Raw genomic sequence first — 13,268 nt, 5'->3', positions numbered from 1 at the left:
ACAAATAAGGATGTTTTAGAGAACATTTAAGAGATTTTTTAAATGACTGTGAATCATAAAAAGTCAAACTTATAATCTGGCTGCTTGATTCTATTTCGTCGCTACAACAAAGACTAACAGTTTCCATTAACTGATTTGCAGTTGCACCTTCTTTTAAAAACTGAACTAAAAGTGAATTTCAAAGAAATTTCTTTTGTACTTTACTAAGAAACTTCAGTGTTTTTGAACTAAACTATGTTATCAGTTAATAAAAAAGTTCCTCTATGCTTAGTTTATTTGTTTTTAAAAGTATATTAATTTCTGTTCTTTAAAACTAAGTAAAAGATAAAAACCTATATATTTATTAATTATCAAACAATCAGACAATAAATAATTTAGTTTTATGTTTTAATTAACAGCTGCTTATTATTTTTCTAAAATATTATTATTACAAACAAAAGCTTATAATAATATTTTTCAAAAAAGAAAAAAAATTCTTTATAGTAATTTCCAGATTGGAAATATCAAAGTTAAATGTACACCTTTTTTATAAAAAAAAATGTTTAACACATGGAAATGTTACACAAAAATGTTTTGGGCTTTATTTTAATTGCATAATATTGAAGAGAGAAATGTAAAGTGCCTATAAAAAAAACTCATATTTTGATTGTTGAATATTCAGCCAAATGACTATTTCTTACATATTAAACACTAAAAATGTATTACATTGCGATGTACAATAAATGACTATTTATTGCATAACAGCAAAATGTTTAATGTACACAAAATAACAGCTTTCAACTCACTAGGGCTCAGCAAGAACTTGTTTATTTGCAAAACTGCGAGAGGTAATATTATTGCCACTAATGCAAAATAAACTAGTTATGAATGTAATATCAGTATTAAAAGCATATTTATATTTAAGGGATTAGGTATTCACTTTTGTTGTTCAATGAATTGTGGAGCTTCAAAAATTATAAACCTTTTCCTATTATATTATATTTTTTTTAAATAAGTTACCTATAGTAAATTGCATAAAAAATATCAAATATTTATTGATACAGTTTTACCCAGTTTAAGAGAGTAAAACCCACATGTCCTGTCCAAAACCAGTTTAGGACATCCAAACCCTGACTAACATTTTCCAATAGTTGAACAGTTGGTACCGCGAAACGGTAGTAAATTTGCTCTAGACAGATCCCTGGAAACACAACAAAATATCAATATTTTTTACTTATTAAGAACTCAATGAGAAAATGGAACAGTAAGTAAATGATAAACACTAACTTAAGAAAAATTTCTGATATTATTATTATTGCAAAATTAAGTTACATGAATTGATGACAATAGCGGAATTTAACATAACAATTTCATTTAAATGTAATTAAATACTTTCTTCTTCAGAGTCATTATCTTCAATAGACTTTTTAGCATAAGCTTCAGCTTCTTCAAAAACCTTTTGTGGCACAAACTGGTGTTTGCGGTTCGAGATGTCACCTACCCAGCTTAGTTCGAGCTCAAAACTTTTATCCTTCACATCATCGTGCACAACATAGATTATTCTAGCAGCTTCTTTTATTAATTCTTCGCAGGTCTTATCTTTCATGTTGGTAAGCTTTTCTATCTCTGTTTTTGCAGCTTGCTTGGCTTTCCCAATAGCACAACCATAATATCCCCAAGATGTACCTGAAGGATCGATACAAAACATTTGCGGCCCATCAAATTCGTAGGCCCCCATTATCACACTACATCCAAATGGACGGAAGGCACTGTACAATGTGTACGCATGCATATACATAGCAACACGATTTTTGAGATAACTAAGAGGAATAGCATCGTGAAAGTCGGATCTATATGAAGAAGCTTCAGACCTTGCGGTTTCTACAATTTGTCTTGCATCTGCAATCAAACCAGCTACAGCTACACCGACATGTCTGTCTACGGTGAAAATTCGTTTATTTGCACCAGGCTCGTATAATTTCGAAGTGACGAGCTTCTCGACGGCGAAAACAATACCATCTTTACCTCTCAGACCAATAGCTGTTCCACTATTCTCTACTGCTTTTTGAGCGTATTCAACTTGGAAAACACGGCCATCGGGAGAAAATTGAGAAGCAGATAAATCATAACCAGTACCGATTGAACTCATAATTGTAAATATGAGCTATCAAAAATTAAGCTCAAATTTAAAAATCAAGAAAACAACTGTGTTGTTTTTAAATAGGAAAATGCCGATGTCAGGAAGAGAAAGTTGCGGTTAGAAGTATTGTGTAAAATATTGCACGGTCATTTTATTTTTTTTAAAGAACTAGAGTTGGTTTGTTTTAGCAGCCTGCATGAATCTATCACGGTAACCCTATAAATCAGCGCCTGTATCTGAAATTGAAGCGCGCCAAGGATACTCTTACCAGAAGAGTTGTCCAGTAGACGACAACTGAACTGGAGGACAGAATAATTTCAGGATTAAGTTATTTTTGTTTTAAGAAAGGAACAACTCTTCTGTTATCCAAAAATTAATATCGATTTCTCATTCGCAGCGTTTTTTTTTATTACTATTGATGTTGTGGGTTGTTCCAAAAAAACTAGGCTCATGCAATCGCTATTTTCCAAAACTGTGGCATTTTGCAGAAAAAAGAGAATGTGAGAGTTCACATTCAATGATGGAAAATAAATTTTTCAATTTCAAATGATCGCAGCATTTTTTTTATAAATAAAAAATTGGCAAGAAAAATATTACAATCTTTCTTTATTTCTGGATTGTAGAAATATTTCTTGTCCAGAAAATTGTGATGTGGTAGATGTAGCAGTATTTTATTTCACATGAGCTAATTGGTTTCATATAAAAAGTTATGAAAAATTGGAGGGGAAAAAAACTAATCAATTCCTGAGATAATCCTGAAATACCAATGAAGACTAAGTAGCCAAATGTGGCAAACCAAAATCTAGAATAGGGCAGAGATGACGATATAATAAACCAATGGGATTTGTCTATTTATTATTCGTGCTGGTTGCGATACTCTGGTCAATTTGAAGAGCATTAGTGTTAAAGCCTACTACATTTATTTACTTGGTGTTTTGCGTACACAAAAGTTAACAAACGGAAGCGTTGCTTACAAAAAATTAAAGTCATAAATCGGCTTTGTTTACAACCATCTTACCATACATTATTTATTTCGGAATAGGAACATTTTCTCCCCCATTCATGGGTTTGTGGGATTTACCGTCGAAAGAAACAGATTCTATTTGTTTTTTTCAAAATTGTGGCATATTACCAAAAAAACGAGTATGCTCCGATAACCATCCTATGAAGTTACACATTCCAGAATGCGGTTTTCCAGTTTGGAAATGTACTGCTCCTAATTGCCCAAAGTACATTTATCTAAGAATTGGCAGTTGGTTTGATGACCAAATTAATAAAATCTTATTTACTACAGCTGTTCGTTTTATTTATTGTTGGTCGAGAAAACTAACTACTGCAAAGTTCTGTGAAGAAGAGTTGGACATGCGCATTAACTGTTCTCTTCATTGGAATACGAAACTTCGTGAAGTTTGTGCTGTCGAAATGCATACAAAAAATGATCGGATCAAACAAACCTTGAATTCCCTAGACTGGAAAAATGTGGAAAACAAAACCTCTCCCTGCGATCGAATGACGTGTATTGCAGAATTTACGTGGCGTAGAATGCAAGAAGAAAAAGGAATGGATTGCTTTGATGCTATTTTAGGAGCAATTGTTTCGCAATATCCACCGGAAATAAAAAATTGCATAGCTGAACCTTGTAGTGATCCATGTGAGCCTGTTCTGGTAAGGAGTCCAGTAGGCAATGAACCAGATATAGAAATAAAATCTGAACCAGAAAGTGATTCTGAATAGTTTTTTAAGTGAGTCATTATAACCTTTTCTGGAAGCGAGGCAAGTAAGCAACAAACAGGATAATGAAGTAAAATCTGAACCAGAAAATAATTCACAATAGTTTTTTGTGAAACATACTAGCCTCTTTCTGGGAAAAAGAGGCAAGTACGCAACAAATAGGTTATGGAAATAAAATCTGAGCGTGAAAATGATTCAGAATACTTTTTTAAGTGAGTCATTTTATCCTTTTCTGGTAACAAGGCAAGTAACTAATGATCAGGATATTGCTGAGATTAAATCAGGCATTGAAATTGATTCAGAATAGTTTTTTAAATGTGAATTACTGGAAAATTATTAATTGTTCATTTTATTTGTTAAATAAATTTTTTTAATCATATGTTGCATTGAAAGACTTCATTTTTATAAATATTTTCTTGTAGTAGAACCAGGGCTCGAAAATTCAGAAATTTTACCCATCCCTGAGGACGGCTTGTCCGACAATGTACCCGTCCTCCTTTGAAACTAATCTGTCGCTTCTAAATAAATAAAAATATAATTTTCTCTTATTTATTACTAACAATTATATAAATTGCACAATGAATTAGTAGTTACTAGGATAACATTATACGGTAATAAAAGAAATACTAGGTTACTAATAGTAAAACCTAGTATTTCTTTAATGAAATAATTTAAATAACAAAGGTCAAGTTATGTGTCAATTATCATGTCAATTCATCCTATGTTACTGCGTTTTTTAAATAAATCAAATACGACGTTTGCCAGTTCCACAATCAAACCAATGATTTACAGAGGTTTCTGCACAGAAATCTGAAAGAGGTTTTTCATTTGGGTAGATGTTCATAATTGGGGTTGATGCTTCTTGTTTAAGACCAGTACTTAATGTGTTTTTTTGTAAGTTCATTGCTGAAAAGCCCCTTTCAGCTGCTGCAGTACTCCCAGACAGAGAAAACATCAATTCCACCATGCACAGTATGTTGCTGTATTTCGAGATTAGAGGATCATTTTAGAAGGGAAGAGCTAGACTCTTGTAAGATAACAAAAATTGAAAATATATCACGAACATTAGCGGGAAAATGGCCATCCGCGCGGACGTTAGATTCGAGATATTTGTTGTCCGCAGGGAATTTTTGACCGCCGAGGATAGGTGGTTTTTCGAGCCCTGAGTAGAACACAGTATCATAAATCAGGTATGGATCAGGTTTCACAGTGGAAGAAACCATCTCTGAAGAAACAGGCCTCTTCTATTCCAAGTGTCAGAAAGAAAAATCAAATATTTAAAAATTGCAATCTGCTTTAAATAGTAGTATTAATTTTAAAGCTATTATATCATTTTTTAATAAGTGAAAATTTCAAAGCAACAACTAAAAAATATACATGTTTAACTTAAAAATTGAAAATAACTAGATTTTTAATATTTTATGTTAATGAGTTTAGTAACATTTTATTTTATAACTATATCAAGAAATGTTAAAATAACATAATAAAATTTTATTATAACCACTAAATTAACAAATCACCTGCTATAAACATAGATGCTACTAAAATACACAAATTGAATTCCCAATTGCATATAGCATACTAATTTTTATAATGAAATACTGCTATGTGTGCGCAATAAGTACCTAATGGTGCAGAATTAAAATTTTCTAATTCTTAATTTGTTTAAATTTGAGCTATTTTTACAATACTTGTTGCTAAACAATTTTATTGGTCATTTTAAATCTGTCCCATTTTACCCAGATTCTTCCAAACAAAATGCTAATTCTGTATATATTTTAGGTATAATATGTGCTAGTAAAATCATACATTTTTCAGAATAATGAACAAATCTGCTCCTCATATTGTTCTATAAAAAAGTTATTCTAGAAATCTAGCCACAAGTACCACATTGATGTGTTTAAATCTTTGCTAAGTCTTTTTTTTTTCTTTTTTAAGTGTTTGAAATATGTTTCGTAAATTGTTTATAAATAAAGAAATTATTGCTTTGAGTATATGTCTTGCTCCAACCTCAATAATCTTTTAACATTGTTATTTTTAAGTGATTATTTTATAAAAAGGACTGAAATTGGAAAAGTTACTCGATTATGGGTGAATTTTTTCCTTTTGTCATTCAAATTTTTTTTATATGACCTCCTTATTATTATCATATTTGCCTGCTGTTCTGATATGATGTAAAGTAGCAATTCTCAAAAATTCTGCGAAAAATGTTGCTACTAAGAATTTTGAAATGATTTCATGAACTATGGAAGAGAAAAGTTTAAAGAAAGTGCTATATTGAATATATATTTTTTCTTAATATTTATATATTGTTTTGTTTCATGATTTATTTAAATAACTTATCAGTTTGTAGGACTTTAGTGTATAAAAAACTTTAAATAGGTATGTAAATAATTTTAATGTTTTCTTTTTGTGCAAAATATGTTTCATACCCTTTTTCATTTATTTTATCATGATTTGAGTTGATAGGAATTTTCAGATTTTTTTTTTCTTCCTCATTCTTATGCCTGTTTTTTATGTATATATATATCATAACTCAGTATTTTCACTACAGCGCGAGAATCACGCTTATTTTTTTTCTTTCCTTGCATTAAAAAATTATTAACGCGAGAAGATCGCACACTCTATTAATCAATTTCAAAATGAGCGAATTTTGGAAAATAAATTAGTCTTCTGCCGGTGCGAACAGCAGAACACCTTTCAGAACACATTTTTCTGCAACCACATGTTCACGGAAGGTAAGATTTCTTCATGTAAAACGTTTAAATTTTTTTTAATGCTACAAATTTACTAAGTGATTCCGAATTGTTCAGCATCTGTTGCAAGGTCATTTAGCACTCAAAACCGAATTAAGACAAAATATCGTATACAAATGACTGATAAACATTTGAGCAACCTAATGAGAAAAGCTGATGAAAAAGTAGATATAGAACGTTTTCGATATGATGATGCAGCAAAAATATTCAATGCAGGGTTGGGATTTTGGACGTCCTAAACTGGTTTTGGACAGGACACGTGGGTTTTACTGTTTTAAACTAGGTAAAACTGTCCTAAACTAGATAAAACTGTCCTTAACTGGGTAAAACTGTCCAAAACCTTGAACTTTGGTAAAAGGTAAAAATTCAATAGGTCTAACCATTATACACATAATAATTACATGTATCAATAAATATTTGAAATTTTTTGTACAATTTACTTTAACTTATCAAAAGAAAATAATATAATAGGAAAAGGTTTATAATTTTTGAAGCTCCATAATTCATTGAACAACAAAAGTGAATACCTAATCCTTTAAATATAAATATGCTTTTAATACTGATAAATAATGTTTTTACATAAGGATAAATAATGCAATATTAAAAAATAATATTTTTTTTAAAAAAATACTAAATTCGTTTAAAAATTAACCTTTTATTTTTCACAATATTTTTTTAAAAATGTTATAATTTCTGCATTACAGGGTGATAAAAAAGATATCTATTTTTTAAAAAAAATTGTTTTCAAATATATTAGTTTAAATTGGAAATACAAAATAACTGAAAAATGTATTAACAGTTTTGAAGGGCATGACATCAGTTTCAGTTACTGACACATCAACACTATGCTAAAGGAATTGAACATGAATGAAATAAAAGTACTCTTGTTTAGTATTATAGATAAAGGGGCCGTTCAAAAAGTACGTACATCCCGAAGGGGGGGGATTAGCTATTATGTACGGTTTTGTACGATGGGGAGGGGGGAGGTATTATACAAAGTACGTACTTTATAAACATACACCAAATTTAAATTTGACTTTATCCTACACCCTCCGTAAGTAAATATTTAATTTTATTTAAAACATAATTATTTTAATTTTTATGAAAAAGGGGGGTAGACTAATAAAATGTACGTACTCTAAGGGGGTGGGAGTAAGACCTTATGTACGGTAATGTACGAAGGGGGGGGGGTTAAAATTTCTCCATTTTTGTGTACGTACTTTTTGAACGGCCCCAAGCAAACCTGTTTATGACTTATCAAGCACTTAGTCCCTAATAGCTTAACCTGTATGGCAAGGTCAAACTTCAGTTATGTACTATTGAATGAGAGGACCAATTGAACTTGATCACTGATTAATCTTCCTTTGTTTAATGTTTAAATTGAAGAGTCAAACAATATTAATAAAATATTATACTTTTAAAAACAAATATTCTGTAGTAGATTTAAATATCAATATGTTATTAGTTCTATGTTTATTTTACCTCTTAAATATTGTTCAGATAAAATTGTGACATAATTTGAGTAAAAGGGGTATTGGACAGGACGGTTTAAACCGTGGATTAATCCATTCTGTCCTAAACCTTGCCAACCCTGATTCAATGCTTTAAAAATTAGAAGATGTTAAAAATGTATTATAATTAAAGAAATATTTTTTTTCCAAGCCAGGGGTCTGTCTAGGGTTTTCTGAGAGGTACCTATTTTGTGAAAATTTAGATATCATTTGTGAAAAATTAAAAATTATGTTAAAAAAATCAACACAAAAATATGGACTTATGGTTTCTTAAGGGATACAAAAATATAATTTTAAGAAAAAGTATTTTGTGAAACTACCGTTTCTCCTAAAATTGAATTTGTGAAACTACCGTTTTTCCTAAAGTTGAATTTGTGAAGGTATCGCTAAACAGTAGTAAATTCGGCCTGGACAGACCCCTGCAAGCCTATTCGCGTTTTTTTAATTTTTAGAAATCTCACTTAACTTTTTGAGATCTCACCCTGTTTTTGAGAAAGGGTGAGAAATTCTCTCTCATCTTTTTTTTCTGTAATGCAAACACTGATAACTGGTGTTGAACAGCAAACCCAATTCTGAATTTAAGTCTACCAATGTTCATTTTGTTTCCATTTTGAACCCAGAAAACAAAGTAACTACTGGGTGAAACATTGGAGCCATCATGGAGGACTTTTCAATGGAACTAACTCACATTTGCATTAGTTGAAGAAGAAAACCTTCCATGATTACCTCGATAGAAAGAGGATTTTAACCCAGGATCAGTCTACCTCTGAGGATATTTTACTACAACACTGGTTGGAAGAAAGCCAGGAGTCTTTTACCTGTCTTTTCTTTATTTCGCAATTACAAACCTTACAAATTTTCATTCAAAAATAATTATTTTAGATGTTTTCCTAAAAATTTGATATAGAAAGAGTAATAAAAAGTTTGTTTTTTGATATTTCTATGTGAACTCATTAGACGTGATTATATATGTATGTTATTGATATTATTTTGCAATGACTTTTCGTGGCTTCATATCAGCGCCGTAACTTAGAAATTTATAAGCCAGAGACAAAAAATACAATGCTCCTTGAGCCTTGAACTTTAAATTTTAGTTTGTAAATTTTTTTAGTGAAGTGCAAAAATTTTTAATGTTGTTTAAAAATGTGGTCTTAAAATTCTGTCTAAATTGGTGTGATTGATTTCATGCTAATAAAATATTATTTAGTTAACTAATAAAATTAAGCAAATATTTTATTAATAGAAATTCAAGAAATTTTAACATTAAAATCTAAAAAGCCTAGTAAATGAAAGGAAATTTCTTCCTGAGCTTTTACCAGATATCTTAATATAGTTTGTTTTGAATTGTACAGAAAAAAAAATTTATTGTTCTTCTGGTAATATGTGCTGAGTTCTTTTTAAGTCCAAAATTTTGCAATTGAAACTTATCATAGTTTTTCCAATTACTTTTTTGCAAAATTTATGCCTAAAAAGTAGCTGAAAATAAGTAAAATTTTGAGCAAAAAAACTGTATAAAAGCTAACAGATGAGAAAAACTCATGTTGTTAATGATGTGCTTTATAAAGTCATAAATCAAATAGAAATCTATTCCATTAATTTTAAAACAAATTAATCTAAATGAACAAGCAAGAAAATTTTTATTAACAACATATAATTAATAAAATTAAAAAAAACAAGCATGTCAAACATAAAATAAGTAGGAAAACAAACATTTTTGATAAAATTATTATAAAAGAAAACAAGATTCTCCCAAACATATTTGTTTATACTTGATGGTTTTAAAAAGGAAATTAAAAACAAAGCAAGATAATTAATTACAAAAAAGACAAGTTTTTTTTTCTCAAATGTTTTTTTGCTGCAGCATATAAACTTTTATAAGTCAAAATCAATTTTTAATAAGTTATCTGTGATAGTGTGCTTGACAATTTCATAAATAAATGTCAAATATTTAATAACCATTTATTTCCTTTTTATAAAAAAAGAATGAAAAATAGTTATAATTTTAAACATGCTTGTGTGTTAAAACATGTTGTGTGTAGTGTTAAGACATAATTTTAACCATGCTTTAATTCTATGATCAGATAAATCTACGTTTGATCATAGAATTAAACTAATGTATTGGAAAGTCCTCAGTACAGAGATTCAACTTTTTTTTCTAACTTTTCTTGAAAATAATGTGGGTGCTTAATCCTTTACTGGGCATAAGCTTGGAAAAAATCTTAAAACTATAATTTGCACAATATGATTTCAAATTTTAAACAATGTTTGAATAAGATGTCTAAAATAAAGTAAAACCAAATAAGAAAAAAGTTATAACTTCTCAAACAATGATAGATGCTAATTTTTTTTTAATTTATGATAGTTCTTAATGAATTGGTAAATTTAACCATATAATTAGTCTTTAAAACAAATAATTTATGCTTTTAAGTCCATAAAATTTATACAATATCTTAAACATCTAAATTACACAGAGGTTATACATTAATTTGAAAAATTGGATTTTTACTTAACTGAAATTTATTATTTTAACTGAAATTTATATTTGAATTTGAGTATATTATTCTGTTTGTGTGATGTTCACTAATTTTAACAATTAAACGATTCTTAATTCCGTAAGTATTCATATTCACTTTAACTAAAAAGTGATAAAAAAAATATCAACAATTATTATGAAATAACAGATAAATTAATAACAATTAAACAAGAAAAAAATAAAAAATAGCACTGATTGTAGTTATTAAATAGGACACAACACAAAAATACAAGGAACTAAAATAAAAAATGGCACATAAAAAAAATGCAAGTTTTGTAAAATATATTTTTAAAAAAAATTATTTTAGAATTGCCTTTTCCAGTTTTAATATTTCATAAAAACTGCACCTAACTGTACCGATGCTTAATTAAGTGTAAACAATAACTAGATTCAAAAACTGGAACGAAATCTTGAAAACTTCTGGTGTATCCCTTCGTTCGTGTTATGGCAATGAGATATGTGAAACAGATTGGTATTTTTGGGATCTTTATTATTGAGATTGCATTTACATGTTATTTAATCATTTATAAGATTTTTTTCTTGTGATTTTATAACTTTTACGAAGTTACTAGCCATATATTGATTTAGGGAAATTAACATCACAACACAAGTGTAAGGTTTGCTCTGATTTTAGTGTTATCTTCAGTTTTTTATACTTATAGCTTAAGTAAAATGAATTTAAAGATTGAACAGTATATAGTTTATCATAGTGTGAACAGTATGAATACAATGATAATATAGGATGACATGTTTTCTAAGCTTTGACCTATAAATAAATCAATCGGAAGAAGTAACCTGGAACTTGTAAATTTAGGTAGGACATAAAAACCTAATAAGAGATAGCAAAGAAATTTTAATTAGTAAAAGTACTAAATAAATTTTATCATTTTTTTTTTATTAAGACCTTTTTTCAGCTCAATTCCTCCAGCAGTGCAATTGCTATTAAAGAGGTGGTTGCTTTGTTTGTTAAGCTTGCTTCTTTCACTTATTTGATTTTTTTTATTATATGTCTGCATAAATTAATGATCTTTACTATAATCCATAATAGCAGATCTTCTAAATTAAGAAATATTACATTTAATTAACATCTTCTCAAATTGGTAGGAAAATTAGCTGTTTATTACTTAGTTTCATACAAAGAAATGTAAATATTTTGTTACAAAATATGTAATCTAAACCTTTCCTAATGTGTGATGGAAAATAAAATTTATAACATTGTTAAACTGTTTTTATCCTGATATTTAAACAAAAATTAATTCAACTTTAAATAAATTTAATTTTCGCACAAATAAATATTGAGAAAATAAAAAATTTTAGAACAGTTATATAATAGTACAACTGAATTATTTCTGAATTAATAATTGAAGAAATATTAGCTTGTAACTGATTAATAAAAAGAAAAAAATTGAAGCATTTCAAGTGATATAACTCATGGAAGATAAAAGATAAATTGGTTATATTGTAATAGTATAAACATTTTTTATTATATGGCATAGAAAATTCGAATAAAATTTAATAAGGCATTGGAAAGTGTTTGCACAATGCTACTAAGTTTGTCTGCTGTCATTGACATCACAGCATTGGCATTTTTAAAATTTATTAAACAGTTATTTTACATAAAATATGAAAAATTACTGCAGGAAAATATATACATAGAGAAAAAAATTCTGTTAGAATATGATATTCAAGTTCCATACTTAAAAATTGCACAAATGATATGCCTGTGTTGGACACTATATCTAAATGACTATGAATTAATAATTAGGATATGTAATGTTAGATTATTGTTCATACATCATAAATCAAAGCTCTATTTAAAATTTGATACAGTCTTAAATATTAAACTGATATAGTACAAGATAAAAAAAAAATAACATAATTTGAGCTGTACATTAAGTAGTTTATTTTAAATTAAACTCATCTGAACTATACTAAAAGTAATAATGGTGAATATAAACGAAATTGTAACTTCAATGTAAGTGACTACCAAAACATTCTAAAACAAAATTTTTCAAAAAATACAAATAAAAAATTTCCAGTATTTTGAGACTTTTTTTAGAGCATTACAAAATTTTCTTTATACTTTCCACAATAAACCAGCTAACAATATCTGCCACTCCAAATTTACTTTTGCACCTTCATAAAATACCACAGATTTGTGTATATACATTATACATAAACTATTGATTTATGTATAATACATAAATTACAAATTTATATATAAGCATTATAATATACTTTCACAGAAAAATTAACGACAACATTTAACACACTAAGATTTTATAGAAGTGAATTTACATTTATACTTTTATAAATATTTTATTAATTAAATTAATCTTATAGTTATTATGATTATGTACAGTTTAATCACAATATTATTGATGGATATTAATTAAGTAGTAGTATTTTTACAAAGAAAAAAAACTATAAAAACAGCCATAAATATTTAACATTTTTTTTACTAAACCTAAATCAGGTACTTTGTATGTAACAAAACAAATGCATTTAATTAAAAAAGTAACTGCTGGTATTGAAAATTGGTTAAAACCAGAATTTTCTAGCAAAATCTATTTTTACATATGAGTATATTTAAATTTTATCTTCAAAATTTTAGTTTT

General features: G+C 28.1%; 1 protein-coding gene across 1 annotated transcript; it reads right to left on the bottom strand.

The window, feature by feature from the left end:
• Window positions 1–1,266: 1,266 nt before the first annotated feature.
• On the bottom strand, window positions 1,267–2,865 carry LOC107447863 (proteasome alpha7 subunit). Its single transcript, XM_016062894.4, has one exon. It carries the CDS (start codon window positions 2,126–2,128, stop codon window positions 1,364–1,366), a length of 765 nt encoding a protein of 254 aa, XP_015918380.1. The 5' UTR covers window positions 2,129–2,865; the 3' UTR covers window positions 1,267–1,363.
• Window positions 2,866–13,268: the final 10,403 nt, after the last annotated feature.

This window comes from Parasteatoda tepidariorum, chromosome 2, assembly GCF_043381705.1.
Source record: "Parasteatoda tepidariorum isolate YZ-2023 chromosome 2, CAS_Ptep_4.0, whole genome shotgun sequence".
NCBI lineage: Eukaryota > Metazoa > Arthropoda > Arachnida > Araneae > Theridiidae > Parasteatoda > Parasteatoda tepidariorum.
The sequence above is the reverse complement of the archived record's forward strand: the minus strand, read 5'-3'. Positions and strand labels throughout refer to the sequence as shown.

Bases quoted from the DNA above. Each gene is read 5' to 3' on its own strand.
- LOC107447863 (XM_016062894.4), bottom strand. From the start codon at position 2,128: ATGAGTTCAATCGGTACTGGTTATGATTTATCTGCTTCTCAATTTTCT.